Genomic DNA, 16,601 nt, shown 5'->3' with positions numbered 1-16,601 from the left:
TGTCATATAAAAATACTGATTCCCAGATTTGTGAGAATACACATTGTTGTTACTCATATAAATTCCAGAAGAAAACCTCTTTGTCGTAACAAAGCATAAAACATTTTCTGTCTTCACACTGCTACCTAAGACTGCACTTAGGTAAAGGGCCAGGGGAGGAATAGGAAAAGCAATAAAATTTGTGATAGTAACTAGATTTCAAAGAAAACAAGAGATGAAAAAAATATCACTTCATCATGAAATCATTTACTTGGAAGAGGAAAAAAAAACCTTAGGTATTATTAATCAAAGCACAAAAATATCATTATCATTTATATTTTCTTGTCTTTTGTATACTTAGAATGAAGTAGAGGGATAAAACTAACCATAAAACTAAACAATAGATGAACACTTCTTATACAAGTCTGGGAATTGTTCAGAAAAAAGTTCTGAGAAATACTCCATCTTCCAAGTGCTAATTTAACAGTACTGCACTCCACAGTTTTTGTGTCTTCCAAGTTAAAAAAAAACACAACTAAAAATTCTTCAAGTCCTGACGATTTACCTATTGTCAGCAGGACTATAAATAATGTCTTTAATGATGCATAATAGGTCACAGGAACTTTATTTTGTCACATCTCCCTGACTGACGGTCAAAGCCTATAAATAAGGGAGAAGTAATTGTCCCAGACCCATGACACATCAAAGAAAACAGAAAAAAAAGAACATGTTTCATCATCATCTATTTCTGGCAGCAGCAACTGTACTCTGAAGTCAAGTTACAATCAAAATTCTCACCCTCCTTAACCTGTTCCTCTGCAAACAGATGAAACAAGAATTCTGCTGGTAATTACTAAAAACTCCTGTAGTCTGTTTTCTTGATTCACCCACCCCTCTCCCACCATCTGTTTTCATCTCTTAAAAGCCTTACCTGGATCTGAGCTGCCCGTTCCTAGCTGTGCACATGCATTATCATTTTCTTGCAAGGCTTTTTTAAAGTAAAAAATTCCTAAATTGTGCTTTCCCATTGCAAAGTGGATGCAGCCAAGATTGTTCCAGAACATACACCTTAAGCATTCACCTGAGAGAACAACAAAAGACCATTTTTGTAAACTGAAAAGTACCACTGAGCCCATAAAATGCTCCTACCACTCTCTAATAGGTCAGCATACTATGTTAGTCTATTAAACATGTTCTTCAGTGAGATGTTCATGGATTATGCAGGTATGTCTCTGCCTTGCAAGCACTTTAATAACCTACATTGCTGTATACCATTCTAGTTCTAGTACACAGTTGACCTGAAATGTGAAGCAGCCAGATTTCCAGCTATTGAGCACCGCGTTCTAGGAGAGCCAGGTATAAAGCCAAGTTGACAGATTGCAAGCTACAGTAAGTTCACCTGGAGGTTTTCGTACAGCTTAGCGTGCAAGCACTTCAAGTTTTCTAACAGATGGCTCTTGTGAAAAGGAAATTCTCACGTGATGTTACCTGCCTAAGTTTTATAAAACAAATATGTCAACTTAAAACAAACAGGAAATGCACTCTCCTTCCTAAATATATCGTGTTTAGGTAACACTGTAGGAAGTTCCTTCTGAATTATAAAGGACAGAAAATTAAACTTTTGACCTATCTGCTGGTAACTGAAGCTTTACAGGGTTACCATTGATTGGAAAAAAACCCACAAAACCCCACCTTACAAATCCAAACCACCAGAAAACAGACCATTAACCATTAAAACAAGTGTTTTAATCATAACCTAGAAAGACTATTAAGTGAACATTCTACTGTACAAAATAGGTGTATGAAAATAAAACTTTCCACAAAATTTTAAGTTATAAAGAGAACTTTAAGCATAAAAATTGGCAGAAAGATAAGTTACAGTAAATTCTAAAAGAAGTGTCAAAATATGCCAGAACAGGCATTATGGAAATATTTTGAATGTTTTCTATTAAAGTTATCTGTAAATACAGAATTAAAAAAAATTACTCAGAAATCCAGTAGTTTTACAGTACAGGTGTTTTTTGAAATCCTAACTCTCTCCTGACACCAGACACAGCTTTCTCGATGCATTTTTCAACTGATGTTTTAAACAATCGATTAAAATCTCAAATATATTTTAAAAATACCATATATAGTGAGTATGTGAACACAGAAGATATATTTATAGTATATAAATAACTTCTGTATCTAAATATTATACACATTGATATGCTGCTATATTTTTGTACGTCTACACATATATACTTCTAGATACAAACGTAACTTAAAATGGCATACAATAGAAGTCAAACACTTCATGAAACATTTGCATTTTCCCCACAATCATCATTATAACTGCTATAGTCTCCTCTCTGAGTACAATCTGCAATCTCATTTCTAGATCTAGTACATTGCCACTTATTTCATGTCTTATTTTAGACACACAGTTGAGCCTTGCAAATGTTACATTTACGCATTCACAAATCCATTTTCACAGACAACTGCTTCATTGTCTAGAAGAACATCCAGTGAAAAACAAAGCAGTGTTACGTGGAGGAGCACAACAAGAAAGATCAAAACATATCTAGCATATAAATCCATGATATTCAGGGCCTAAACTCTTAAGTAATCATTAATATGCTTTATATTAATATCAATGAGTACTCCTATTATACTACACATTTAAGTACTTGCAGTATGAAGGATTTCTATTTTACCTGTTTTCATGAAGCCCGGATGTTCAGCAATGTTTGCACTGTTTAAAAGTTTGACTGCTTTACGATAATTGCCCCTCAAATATTCAAAATTGCTCTTAAGAAAGAGAGAAGGAGCTGACTGTGAAGGAGAAAACAATAGTTAATTACCTCTTGGTTTATGATTTTTACTGCTAGTGTTAGATCACTCCACAAACAGCTTGCCTTTACTGCCATTTTAAAAATAAATGGACTTAGGCCTTAATACTTTCAAGAAGCAGCATTTCTTTATTGAGCACATGATTAACACTCATCTCCTCTGAACTACAAAATTATTCATACACTGTTACTGCTCTAAAACCCAGCATTATTCTAGAGAACTCTGTCATGGCAATGGCTAAGTGCAGAGGATCTCCTTTTTATTTAGGAGCATCTTTCTCCAACCTGTCTTCTAGTACACTCTTCCCCAGAGTTCCCTCCCTGTGGAGTTCAACAACTTCCTCCTGGGCTGTGATCTTCCTGGTCTGCCAACAGAGACCTCATGATCCAGAAGGATTTCTGTCAAACTAGTAGCTGTTGAGGCTGGCAACAAAAGGGAAGTGCTCTCCTCCCATTCCCTGCTCCTCAGTTAATGTAGAATTTATCTGGGATGGTGGACGTAATTCTGAGTTGAGAACTCCTATGTAAAAAAAGAAACTGCTTTCTAGCAAGAGGTAAGCCTCAAAAAACTTTCAACAAAAAGAAAAACCCCCAAAAATGCATATCCCAGTATTAATCTTTTATAAACTGATTTATACCATCACTGACATCAGACATTTGTAACACCCATAACATTTATAGTAAACTAAAACTTATTTTGCACTGTTTCAGTTATAAAGCAAAATGAACCTGTTCATTATATAGTGTTTCACTGTTATTTTGGGATCATTAACAATAAAACGCATTTTTCTGAGCAACTGAAAACAGTGCAAGTAAGAAAAGCCTACATTAATTACACTTGCAGAAAAGAGATTACAAACCCAACTGACTGCATAAAGCATTATTTCAAACACACATCTTCAGTAAGACCTTTCTTTGTAAAGAAGGTTAGAAAATTAAATTTTAAGATAGAGAACAGATCTAGATTAGAAAAACAACAGCCTTAAGAATACTTACATTCCCAGCTGTATTCATAACAGACTTGATCTCCCTTTTGCATGCTTTTAGTGACTTCATCTGGATATAGGCTCTCACCTTATACTGTTAAACAATTAAATTTGTTACATACAAAACCAAGAACTTGTGCAGGTTTGCAAGATGAACCACTTCGAGAAGATATATTACAGAATATTTCATCTACATCTTAAAAATAGGTAGCAAAAAGCTGTTCCAAAAGCCTTCCTAAAAAGAAATTCTGTTCAGACTTTCAACAACAAATGTATAGGTTTTGCATTTACAGTAAGCAGATGCACATTCTGTTCAATGGTCAACAGCTAATCTCTATTCAAACATGGATGTTAGCACTTCAAATGACAAACTAATTAAAATAACCTAACTTCTTAATCCCAGACATTTACCTACTAAACTGAATACACCAATTAGTGAATGCTGACAGAGAAGCATTTTGATTCTTCGTATTTTTCCACAGAACAGTGCAGTGAAATAAAGACCCAGCAGATTTAGACTGTTAGAGGTCTGACAGATATGAGGTCAGTGCAGCTAAATGTAGTTTAAAAAAACGATAACAAACTGTGAGGACTGAAATAGTGGGGGCTTTTTTGGTGTTAGGTTTTTTCTGTACATGACTGTTACAGAAATGAAGAGTTAGATAAATTAAATCTTCTGGTTTACCACATGAAATTCAAGGAAAGACAGAATATCACAATTCATGCTGAACCAGACGGCACTCGGTTTTAATAAAAACTTGAACTAATGTACTTATATAAGTAATATGCAGACACTTACCTGATGTATCTTAGATTTAGCAACTTCTACTAAAGCTCCGCTTTCAGGTTTTTGATTTGAGGAATCTTTATTTGTATTATTACCTGACTGAGTGTCAGACAGAAAAAGGGAAGTGTTACTATTAGTCACCTTTTAAAATTCAGTTTACAGATTCTTTCATAAGTGATTTTTATCAATTTCACATGAGCAAAAGTAATTAATAGTCAAAAAATACACATCCCACCAAATGCTGTAACTTGAGCTTAACAATCAAAACCCATGAACAGCCACACCAGCCTATGAAGAGCAGAATTCTATATTAACATCAGTGTTATGCTACGTTGCTCTGCAGTTGAGAGATTTTAAGAATTCTCTTACCCAGAAGGATGATATGCACATTCTAGAGCCTCTCTTTAATATTTTCATCAATAGAATTACTATATACTTAAAGATAAAATGTTTTATCTTAAATGTGACAATCCATCAATGGGAAAAGAGTGAAGTGTCCTCTTATCACTTCCAAGCCACTGCTCCTTCCACTGATTTTTTTGGAAGACACATACAAAAGATTTCATTTGAAAGTATGCCTCATGCTTTCAGATACTTATGTAAAGAAGATGCTTGCTTTCTCATACTTTAGCATAGAATTGCAATTCCTCTCTGATACTAATTTCCCTTTCAAATTTAAGGTCTTATATGGACATAATCCAAGACAAATAAGGAAAACTATGTCTATTTGACCTTGAAGACCACAGTCTTTCCAATGCAAGTCTCTGACTTAAAATGCTTCTTAACTCCCTGGGAGTAGGAGAAAAGGGTGAAACAGAGGGAATAAACAGCTGCTGTATAAAACTAACTCAGTTACTAACATGTACAAGTTGTTGTCTGAAGTTACAGGCAATCTAACACAGTTTTATAATTCAGAAGTATTTTAAAAGAGTATTTTTGGGTTTTGTTAAAGCATACTCCTGGTAAAGACTTAGTGGCACTCATATTATTTTAAGCTCACCTCATTTTTTCCATTCTTGCTGTTATTGTTGCCCTGTGAAATCATTTTTTCCAGAACAGCAAGCAGATGCAAGGCTTTCTCAGCTTGGTAAGTTAGAAGGTATAGGTCTACAAGCAAGAAGCAGACAGCCTGGGCAAACTTCTCTTCTGTATAAAGCAAAGAAGCAAAAATGATTTTACAGCTCTAATACCAATCCTTCCAAACACAACCAAAGAAAAAAACCTGACTATAAAGTGCATGTATGCAACATTATGAGAAAAATCAATGTATTACATAAGGAAAGAAAAAACACCAAAACCACCCATGCAGACATCTACACAATGTAGGTAAGTATATATAGTGAAAAAAAGTAATTAATTTACATGGCATCACCATGAAAGCATAAACTAAAGACAGATTAACAGGTATTTCATATTTCTAAATTTTGAGAATTGGTCTAAGCAGCTCAACACAAAGGATTCAGAATCTAAATAGACAGATGGAGCTAAATGCATACATAGAATCCCATAGAACGTCAAAGGATTCTGTACAAACATATCTCTGCTTGGCTAGCTTCACAGGATAAGTACCAAGTAGACATACTGAAAATTAGTAGGAGGAATTGAAGGAGAAATACAGTAGCATTTATGTAATTTATTGAGACACATATTTCCTTCAGCCTTGTCACCTCTAAAATTCAACAAGGATTTTGAAGTTATTTAAATACAAGTATGGCAATTCCACTACACAGGGTGCCAGAGCTCATAAAAGCTAGAGACTTTATATTCAGATGTGAGCACATACAATCATGTATGACCTAATGCAGGTATTTAAAAATGTGAGTGCCTGACAAATACACACCTACCCATAAAGTTGCATGACGACTCAAAATACTAGATTTTAAATCATTTAATTAGCTTGTACATATAATTTACATAAATACCTTTTAAAGATGTCAAAAATCCATTTCAGTTTCATTATATTTGTCTGCTAAATGTCCTTGAAGTACCTTCCCCCCAAGTTCAATTGTTGTCCTTGATATAAGTAAAACATATACTTCATTCCAAAGCCTACCTACCTTTTTTAGAACCACACCAGGCAAATTACAAATCACTTGTCTGATAGTGAGAAAGACTGAATGATCTTTCTGTACTTACTGCATGAACAAAACTCTTCTTTCTGTGCACGTACCGAAAGGCTCTATGAACTGGTACAGCTTCTCCCCAACTGATATAGCTTCAGTATACTGACGCAGATGATACAGAATAACAGCTTGATTGTAGTAGAGCATACTGTTTTCAACATCATCTAAACCATCCATTTCTTCAACAACAGAGTGAACCTGAAACACAAACCCCACTTGTTTCATTAAATTTTCAATACCTATGATTTTTAAGTGTCAAATATTTTAAAAAAACAATCCGAAGGTATGAATCTGTCTAAAGCTAGGTCAGCAAGAGTTATAAGCTAAGACACCTTATTGTTGCTCCACATAAATCCAGAAAAAAATTACAATTAAATAGAAATCCATCAATTGAGTAGTTAAGTAATGCTTTTACTTTTTTAATTATTTCACAAACTATTTCAGGTTAAGGAACTGTCTATTGAAAGAACATAGCAGGTGTTTCTATGGTTATAAACTCTGAAACATTTCAGCTTCAGATCAATTTCAACAATAACTAAAAACGTAACTATAAAAACAGTGTTCTTAAATGATTAAACAAACTCAGAGGTTTAAAAGTAACATTACTTTCTTACTCCTTTATTAAATCTATGGGACAAGGGGCAGAAGTTTTATTCCTATCTCACGGGAAGATCTCACCACCATTAATAGTACTCAAAATCAAGTATCGCGTCAATGCACTTGCATTACCTGGTTCTTCAGCTGGTTAAGGGTTTGTCTCAAATTGTCTGTTGTAGTCTGGTTGCTTTTACAGAACTCTGCAACAGCAGTATTCAAAGTTATTTTGTAGTCATCTTTGTTTATGTCTTGAAGGGTATTTAGGTGTTGTAAACAAGCATCATAGTTGCCAGCCTGGAAATTGTACACATACCAGAAACATGCATTTAGAAGACACAAAGTTTAAACTAGCAGGTTACTAAGTTTTAATGAACATATCCTCTGTAACTTGAAAGAGCAAAGCAGTAGTTCCTCTATCAACAGCAAGTGGAGCAAACCAAACATCTACACACATACTTTATTATTTATGCAGATCAATATGTACGAGAAGTAAGTCTAAAAGTTGAGGTCATATCTGAACTTCAAGAAGAATTTTGTGGAGGAAGGCCAAATGCAGTAGTCGATTATTATCTAACATTAAGAGATGTTTCCATGAAAAGCGTTATTCTGGTTTCTCTTCATCATACTATTTTGAGTTTCAAGATTCTTTATCTCCTCAGTTTCCATAATCTTTCCCCATCACATGTACACTGAGCGGCTGCAGTTGTTTACTTAAGTTCCAGCCCATCATTCTATGTTAATTCTTCACTTCATCTGGAGAGACTGAGTTATAACTTAGTCTGTGGAAGTCAGCTTAACATAGGTTGGAAAAAAAGAGGGTGTCACTTTCCCAGTACAGGTTTAAATACTTTTACAAGTTTTAGCTGCCAAATGAAGCACTCGATCACCTGTTTAGGCATGCCTAAACAGAAACTAGGACCCAACCATGATGCTCCTCTGAGGTGTGACTTAATCAAGACATCCCTTTCTTTGACCTCAGGAATAAGCAAGGACTTCAGAATGGCTCACCTCTTTCTGCTTTCACTTTTAGTCATTCTGTGTTTGTGCAGGAAGAATTTAGTGGCATCGAGGAATGAAAGAGAACTCCAGACTCTTTCAACTAAGTTAAGCCTAAATGATCCTTCACTCTCTACTGTTCAATTCCAATACAGGAATTATCACTTTCACCTCTTCTGTACCAGGATTACTTCCAATCTGGTCAGTCAGATAAGCAGATTCGTTTCCATCTCTGTCAACGCTTCACAATCAAAAACTATGCTCTTGAGTACCACGACCACTCTCCACTTCCTCCTCCTTTTAAGTGCTGTTCCATGGAGCTTCTCCAGGGCTCCTGCCTAACTTCCTCTATTAAGGGAAGCATTACAACAGAGAAAGGCTCTGTGGTGCTTCTGCTCTTCCCGAGAAAGTTGCCATTCTGCAGCTACTCTGAAAAGAAACATCCCAGTTCCTCCAGTCTCCTGTGAAAGCACAGTTATACAATTTACAGAGAGATGTAGTAGGACATTGACACATAGTATTTCCACAACTCTAAATATCAACAGCATGGATTGCCTAGCGATCATGTGCATAAACACAGGGACTTGCAACTCAACTGCTGGCATGCTCTTTAACTGAGACAGTTCATCTCTCGATGATCATCTTCATGTGTTCACACTCAGAGCTTCTCTTCAACAGGAGTAGCTTTCAGGTCACAGCACCAGGGCTTCTAACCACGGTTGAACTAAAAACCCTGAGCCCTTAGATAGTCAGCTTATTTCTCCCTCAGCCAACAGTCCTTTACTTGACTCTACCAGACAAGATCTACGATATAATATAGAATTTTACAGTAATTCTATCAAGACTGAAATTGGAAGTGCAATATAATAAGGCAGCACACAAAGCTATTTAAAGCAACTCAATAGCAAGCAAAATTGGCAAATATGGCAGCAGATTAATTGTGCTCACATCTGCCACTACTTCCCAACTCCATGAATTTAGGGAGTTCTTAAAGCAAGGAAAAAAGTATGAAATAAGCAAGATACGCTGGACAAGTATAAAACCTAGAAGCCTCATCTGCTGAAATCATTGACAGATCAAAAGTATTTTAGGCTCATAGATCTGTGGGCAAGGTGGAGAACAGACAAACCTTTCATGTGCCTTTGGTTTTCAGGATCAAATGCCAATGAGCAAAAAGTTATTGAGAAAGAGTAATTGAGCTAGAAAGCACTCAAGAAGACAACAGTGAACAATATATCAACTGTGGTCAGATTAAGGACCAACTACACGTAACAACATTCCAGGCAATACAAAAGCAATGAGTGAAACATACAAGCAGGAACCTCCTAAACCAGTATTTAAATTCTACGCCCAATCTATTCAACACATCCAAAACCAAATCATGCAAGGCATTGTGGAGATAGAGACACAACAATTGAAAGGAAAAGCAACTATACTTCCTGCCACTTGCTACACTAAATAAAATTAGGAGACAATACAAAGAAAGAAGTAAACTGAAAGATACAGTAGCTGAATTTTCACACACACAAAAAAATCTTCCAAGAAACACAAAACAAGTAGTAAATACTGCCTGCAGGTGTTATGTGTTGAAGAATACGTTTTAATGTAATGTGACAGAACAGTATAAGCAATTTTTGTGAAAGAATACAGGAAGATACTAAAACGAAAAAGGTTTGCTAGGTTGCTGGGTTTTAACTACATGTAATTCCTTTAAACCCTTCAACACAACATTTTTAACTTGAAGCAATTAGTTCTTCAGAGAGATCATGCATTTCCAACGCTGATACAGCACAGCAGCCTGCTTCTTCTAATTAACTCAAGTTTTTAAGGTGACTAAGTTTTGAGAATCAAGAGTAAGCGCAATCGTGCGCACTTCATTCATGTATCCCCTTCAGACTTCTCACATGACAGCAGGCAGAAACCCCACGTGTTGGCTTTAGAACACATCTAGTGCTACTTTTGATATAATATCCCATTAATACATGTGCAAGTGTGCTGAGAAAACAGGAAGAATAATTACACAAGCCCATTTAGCAGTTATGTGGTAAATCAGAAGTCTCAGAGCTTGGCTTTGTCTTACCAGAAAAGCTTGCAATGCACTGCTCGACAATTCCTTTTCCTGATCGGTAATCCCAGAAGTACCAGCTCCTTCATGTTTCTCAGTACCTTGATCTGTAAAGTGGACAGAAGGTTACAAGAAAGTTTGCAAATGTGATAACAGCTCTTCAGCTTAAAAATTTTGCCTCTTCTAGTTTTCAAGATCCTCCTGCCAGTACAAGTAACTTCCCAGATAACTGCAGCCCTGTCTCCTTACTACACTAAAAAAATCTCATTATCCTACACTCCCAGTGAATTCCTCTCCACAAAATGTACGTGTAATAATCCTAGCTAAATTACTGTGCTCAAGCAATAACCAAAGTCCTGCAATTTAACTGACAATGCATACACTTTAGATTTCTCTTCAAAGCTGCAACTATATACCAGGATTGTCTTTATTTGCATAAAAACTAGTAGTGAAGGCACACATGAGAAAGTACCACACTGGGTTAGGTGGAAACCCCATGCATCCTGCATGTTGCTTCCTAAACAGCAAGCAAGGGATGCTTTAGGGAACAAGGTATAAACCAACAAACACTAGAACTTTCACCCAGCTCCCTGCTTTGGAAGAATAAGTCTCCCTAAATAAGAGGCTGCAATCAAACCATCATTGTTAACAATCACTGACAGGCCTGATGTATTTTTTCAATCTCTCTATACTTTTGTATTCTTCAATATACTCCATCAAATGCTATCTAGTGATTATACTGCAAGACACGAGGAAATGCTGCCTATTCACTTTTTCTACCTCGCTTCCAATCTTAGAGATCTTTCTTTGAATCATTTCTCTTCCAAGATGAGCAGGCGCAGTTTATTCTGCATCTTCCTCACACGTTTTTTCCCAGAATCTTCTCCAGTTCTACTATATCCTTTTCCAGATTAAGACGACAAGAACAGCGTGTAGCAATGAATGATGGGGCCCCTTTGAGCATTTATATTGCAATATAATAAGGGTTTAATTGTCTTCGATTTCTTTTACATAGAATTCCTAGTGTTTTACCTTTCAGTCACTATTGAGCATATTTTTCAGAAAGGAGCCTACTGAACCATGTAATTCAGAATTTAATGCAGCAAAGCTGCATTAAAAAACATAGTACAGACAGTCCATATCAAAGAAGGCAAACCCTCCCACACTAAACCCTTCCTTGTACTGAACACAAACTAGTGGAGGGAAAAAACCCAACCCAAACCACCACACCACTGCACTGGACAGCTTATTTCTGGAACCATGAACTCACATGCTAGAATATACAAACACAATTTAATGATTTTGCCAACAAGGACTTTATAAACCACTTTTGCAGAAAATTATTTCTTGAATTTCAGAGAGGAAGCGTTGCTCCAACCTACTTTTTGCTATCGTAATTGGCTAGGTAGGCTTTGTAAATTCAATATCTTCTTTTTCTTCCCTAGAATTCACAGATGTAATGCAAACTCTGCTAATCTTGTTTTCACTTTGAACAAACGAAAACACTTATCCATGAGCTCCGCTGCAAAATCTTTCCCCTGTTATCACCAATACATTGTCTGCTACTGACTATGAAATTTACAAATATAAGACAAACAACAGTAAGGGGCCACCAAACCTCAGAAGATTCATCAATTAACATCCTCAGTAAGAATAACACAGATTTAGTAATCTATTACTAGTTTGTTCTTGTTGCTGGGAAGATACTGACATCCCTTCTATGGCCCTATGTAATAACACATTTGAGCAAGAACTGTAAATATTTGGTTGTGGCTTTCATCCTGCTTCAAGACACCAACAAAGTTGGGATTTTAAAAATGCAACAATCTTACACCTGCAGCTCACAAAGTAACCCACTGTGATGCAGACAAGACTCAGGATTCAGCAGTTTCAGTACTCTGGAGGGATGGATCCTCAAGGGGCTACAGAACTGCATGTACATGCTATAAAATCTGAGTGTGTATAAGGCATTGACGAGCACCATTGACACTGCCTTTTCCTTGAAAGTGAAAGACAGGAGAGAAAAAAGCTCAGAAAATGTTTGATGTACCAAGGTTTTCTGCAGCAAGAGAGAAAAGGAACAAGGAGCACCTCTCCTTCAAGCTAAATACAGAATAAACCGGATTCCTGCTCTAAACCTTGGGGTTGTATAGTTGAACAGAAAGTTCCTGCCCTCCAAGGATCTCTAGAACAGCAGTGAATAAGCAAACACATCTTCCCTCGTGCTTTCATGCTACCAGTTACGTTATCTGCTTTACTTGCTCAGCATGCCTTGCAGATTATGCTAGTAAAAGTAAACACAGTGCAGAGGCTGAGACTCTCAAACCTCTGAAGTTGATAACACTCAGTCTGGTCAAGAGGTTCCTCGCATACAGATTTACCCAGCAGAGTGGTGCCATCGACTACAGAGTGCATTACTGATTACTGCCATTGTATGCAAGTTGGTAAAACAAGCATCTCAAATGAAGATGGGCTTATGGAAGTCTCAATCCTGAACTAAAATGTCTTAAACGAAAGACAAGAGACTGTTGTCTAAGTTGCGTAATAAAAGCACCACTTAATGTTCGGTGCTTGATGTATTTCCTAGGGAAAAATCAGGACAGGTCTACAGATTTCACTATGTCTCTAAGTCTGCTGGAATGCTAAAGGCAAAAAAAAAGGGGGACTACTTTAAGCAAAACCAGAGTTGTCCCTTCTCCTATGAAGTCAGTTTTATGGCTGTAATCCAATCAATTGCAGCTACTATGACTGAGTAAACAAAGCAGGTTTGCAACACTGGAAGCTTATCAAGAAAGAATAAAATGAAAGTCCAGCTGACGTGGTTCACAGCATAGGTCTTTCCTTGGAGAAAAAAATCAAAGCAAAAAACCTCCAAAACTTTTTCTCTGCTTCAGAAACGACAGGACTTGGTTTTTCTCTGTAAATTGTGTTTACACACAGACCTGTCTCTTTAACACTTCATTTTGCCCAACTTTCACAAGTACAGAGCAACTCTAAATCTAATACTTGTCAGGCAAGCGATGAGGGGCAAAAGGGGTAACCTGGAAAAGAATCAACTGCCCAGATTTTGATCTGGAGGAAACTGCTGCACTGAGTTTGAAGTTAATGCAGCAAGTCAGGAAAATATCTTCGTAGTTAGCAATCCTGGGGCAGAGCAGCAGAAACACTATGTCACAGAGGCTTGTCTGCTTTGCACAAGCAGGGAGTCGTCCCTACTGGAGAAGTTACTGGTGGACAGCAGAACTTTGGGAAAACTACCTCTATGAGAGGAGAACACGGAAAAGCATGAGACTGCCACCTGAAAAGGGAGACTGCTCTGCTCATCATCTTGCTGCCACATCATACAAGCTACAAGAAGCCACATCTCCCACATACACATACCCAGAGACACCCAGAGAGTGACTGCAATGATTATCCTTCTCATACCTGTTCTCCGTATCTCCAAGGACTGCTGTTCCTGAGCTCTCTTGTTCCTAGGCCCTGTAAATTACATCTGACATGAACTGTGCTGTTCAATACCAGAGCAGCTCTGGAATTACTTTTATTTCTGAACTCTACAGGCAGGGGGATAATATCTTCCTTGGAAGTGGAGGAACCTATCTCATAACTCTTGCTCCAAAAGCATTTTGAAGGGTATGAAGACCAGCCAGAGTGTTCAGCCTTATAAGATAATGATAGTTTCTGGCACCAAAACTACATTTCTCTATGAAGCACTGCACTACTAGTATAAATGTAATAGACTTCTTCAATGCTGTATAACAAAAGCAAACACTTCTCAGTGGGAAGTTCTTTGTAACTCACTGCTACGAACAAGTACAGTATGTAGAAAGTCTTGCCATAGATCGCAGCTTTGGTTCACTTGGGCACATACTTTTCTGTTAAGAAAGTACAACTGAAAAGTTCCTTCTAAGGACAACAACAAAACATAAAAAAAACTTACTGCCAATTTCCTTCTCTTGTAGTTTAGGAGATGCTTACAAATAAACACAGGATTGTTTAGCACGCACCAGTCAGTGCAGTACACTAGTTTTTCCCACAAGCTTTTCCAGATACTGAGGAGGTACAAACCTCAGTATCTCAGTATTAGCATCCAGAGGAAAAAAACACTTAAGGTATGTTTAAATAATCGACTTTTCCTGCAAAGATGGCTTGCTGCACGAAGGGCAGTCTTATGGGACATGGGTGAGCAGTACCAATGCTAACGAGTTACACAGCAACTGTTCTTGAGATTTATTGGGGGTATTTACCAGATGATTTATTCTTTTTAATTCTGGTGATCTCTCTACGGTGTCTTTTCAGGCCTGAGTTTAGGGCAGACTTGCTCATCCCCTGAAACCAAAGCGTCAACTCAGAGGGAAGCAGAGTGAGCTCCACAGATTAAGTAGCAACACGAAGCATTCGCATCGCCCCAGCACCTCCCGAATGCCCCAGTTTAACACATTAACCCGGAGGCTCGGCTCCTGCAGCAGTTACCCAGCTCTGGGAGACACCCACCCCCACCAATACTCCCTCCCCACCGACCCCTTCCAGGCCGAGGGCACGGAGGACCCCGTCCCCACACGGCCCAGCCGGTGACCCGGCATGACACAGGCCCACGGGCGGCGGGGCTCGTCGGCACCTCGTACCAGCCACCCCCGCACTACTTCTTCGGCGGAAGGAAACAGCCCAGCGCAGGCCGAGCGGCCGTTTCTCCTTCCGCCCGGGACGCACCGGCGCTCACCGCCCCCCGCGCGGGAGCGTATCCCTCCGCACCAGGCGGCGCAGGCCCGCGGCGGGCAGGGCGGCCCGCGGCGGCTCCCCTCGCACTCACCCGCAGCCTTGTCCGCCGCCATCTCCCCCGCCGCGCGGTGCAGCCGTGCGGTCCGAGCAGCTCCGACAGGGCCGAGAGTCGTCCCCGCGCACCGCAGCGCCGAGCGCCGGCCGCACCACCGCCGATCCGCCGCTGTCCCCCGCGGGACTACTTTGCCGCCGCCGCCCTCCGCGCGCCGGGCCCGCCCCGCTGCCTGCGCCGCTCGCTCCTATTCGCCCGCCGCTTCCGGGTTCCCGGCGGCCGCGCGACGTACGGCCGTTGCCGGGGCACCGCGCATCTGACGTCAGGACGCCGCAGCGCTTCCCGCGGAGGGGCGCGTGCGCGCCGCGTCCCGCTCGGGGAGCGGGGGGGGGGGTGGCGGGCGCCATGTTGGCGGCTGTGGTGAGGCGGGACGGGGTTCAGTGCGCGGAGGGTGACGGTCGGTTCTGTGTGCGTGCTCTGTGGTGCTTCCACCGCACGGCGTTGATGGACAGTGTCGGCCGCTGTCTCCAACGTATTTTGTTCGAGAATGTATCCCGGTTGGACGTGCCGGGATCCCCTTCGGAGCAGCTGGTGTCGGTGGCGGTGACCCGGGCTTCCTTCACGGGTCACCGGGTGGTGACGGGGAAGCCTTCACAATACTAGTGTAATGCGCGTTTGTGGGGTTATCAGCCTGACTGGACTGTGTTAAGTGTCGGTAAGGTGCTCGTCACCACCGTCGATGGCCTTGTGCCTACAGCCCGCGCTCCCGCCTGAGCCATGGCTGAGCCCTGAGCACCGGTCCTGCCCCCCGGCATCCCCGGGCGCACACCGCCAGTCCCAGGGGTCCGTGCAGCTCCGCGCGCTGAGGGGCAAAGCAACCCTCACCAGAGTGAAGATGGCAATTAGCATTTGGTTTTGGCATTATCTGTGTCATTAAAGTACCAGGCATGCGATAAACTACAGTGGTAGAGTCATACAGTTTCTTAAAAGTTTATAACAACTTGAATATATATAGTATTTTTAATATACTATATATAGGATGTAAGCACTCACCTTTGCTAAGATGTGTCGTCTTAGGCTCTGCAGCCATGTATTGTTCCACTCTTTGCTAGCTGAGTCTGGAGGAGCCACCTTCTCTCTTGAACCCCTTCTGTTACATACCACGGGAGGTGGGCTGAGGTGAGGGGAAAGGGCCCCAGGGTTCTCCCCTCCCAGGCACCAAAAGGCTCCCTGTGCTGCTGCCGCTTGGAGTCAAGCTCCTGAGACAGGGATAGTTACCTTTAAGTGCCAAGGTTTGTAAGGAACGGGGATACTTTGTTCAGCAGAGGGATACAGTTGGAAAGAAAGAAACACAATTCTAGACACACCAGCTGTGACACCTTTAAACCACCACAGCTTTTAGTGAGCCAGACCCTATGAAATGAAAGATTCCCAAAACATTATTTCAGGAACTTCAAGAGCAGGAT

General features: G+C 39.9%; 1 protein-coding gene across 3 annotated transcripts in view; it reads right to left on the bottom strand.

Annotated features, from left to right (window-relative positions):
• Window positions 1-15,449, bottom strand: part of CNOT10 (CCR4-NOT transcription complex subunit 10) — a 34,651-nt gene extending 19,202 nt beyond the window's left edge. The window contains exons 1-10 of one of the 3 annotated variants that reach the window (XM_030511702.1): window positions 15,175-15,339; window positions 13,791-13,844; window positions 10,380-10,471; window positions 7,436-7,597; window positions 6,754-6,904; window positions 5,584-5,729; window positions 4,596-4,682; window positions 3,807-3,890; window positions 2,676-2,793; window positions 911-1,060 (exon numbers count right to left, since the gene is read on the bottom strand). In XM_030511702.1, the coding sequence (XP_030367562.1) occupies window positions 911-1,060; window positions 2,676-2,793; window positions 3,807-3,890; window positions 4,596-4,682; window positions 5,584-5,729; window positions 6,754-6,904; window positions 7,436-7,597; window positions 10,380-10,471; window positions 13,791-13,844; window positions 15,175-15,196 (1,066 nt within the window). In that variant the 5' untranslated portion in view covers window positions 15,197-15,339. Of the gene's footprint in view, window positions 1-910; window positions 1,061-2,675; window positions 2,794-3,806; window positions 3,891-4,595; window positions 4,683-5,583; window positions 5,730-6,753; window positions 6,905-7,435; window positions 7,598-10,379; window positions 10,472-13,790; window positions 13,845-14,611; window positions 14,825-15,174 lie in introns of those variants that run through there. The other 2 variants (XM_030511711.1, XM_030511692.1) reach the window with 2 other exon arrangements.
• Window positions 15,450-16,601: the final 1,152 nt, after the last annotated feature.

This window comes from Strigops habroptila, chromosome 1 (assembly GCF_004027225.2).
Source record: "Strigops habroptila isolate Jane chromosome 1, bStrHab1.2.pri, whole genome shotgun sequence".
Taxonomy (NCBI): Eukaryota; Metazoa; Chordata; class Aves; order Psittaciformes; family Psittacidae; genus Strigops; species Strigops habroptila.
Note: the sequence above shows the minus strand (reverse complement) of the source record. Positions and strands in the feature narration are given on the sequence as shown.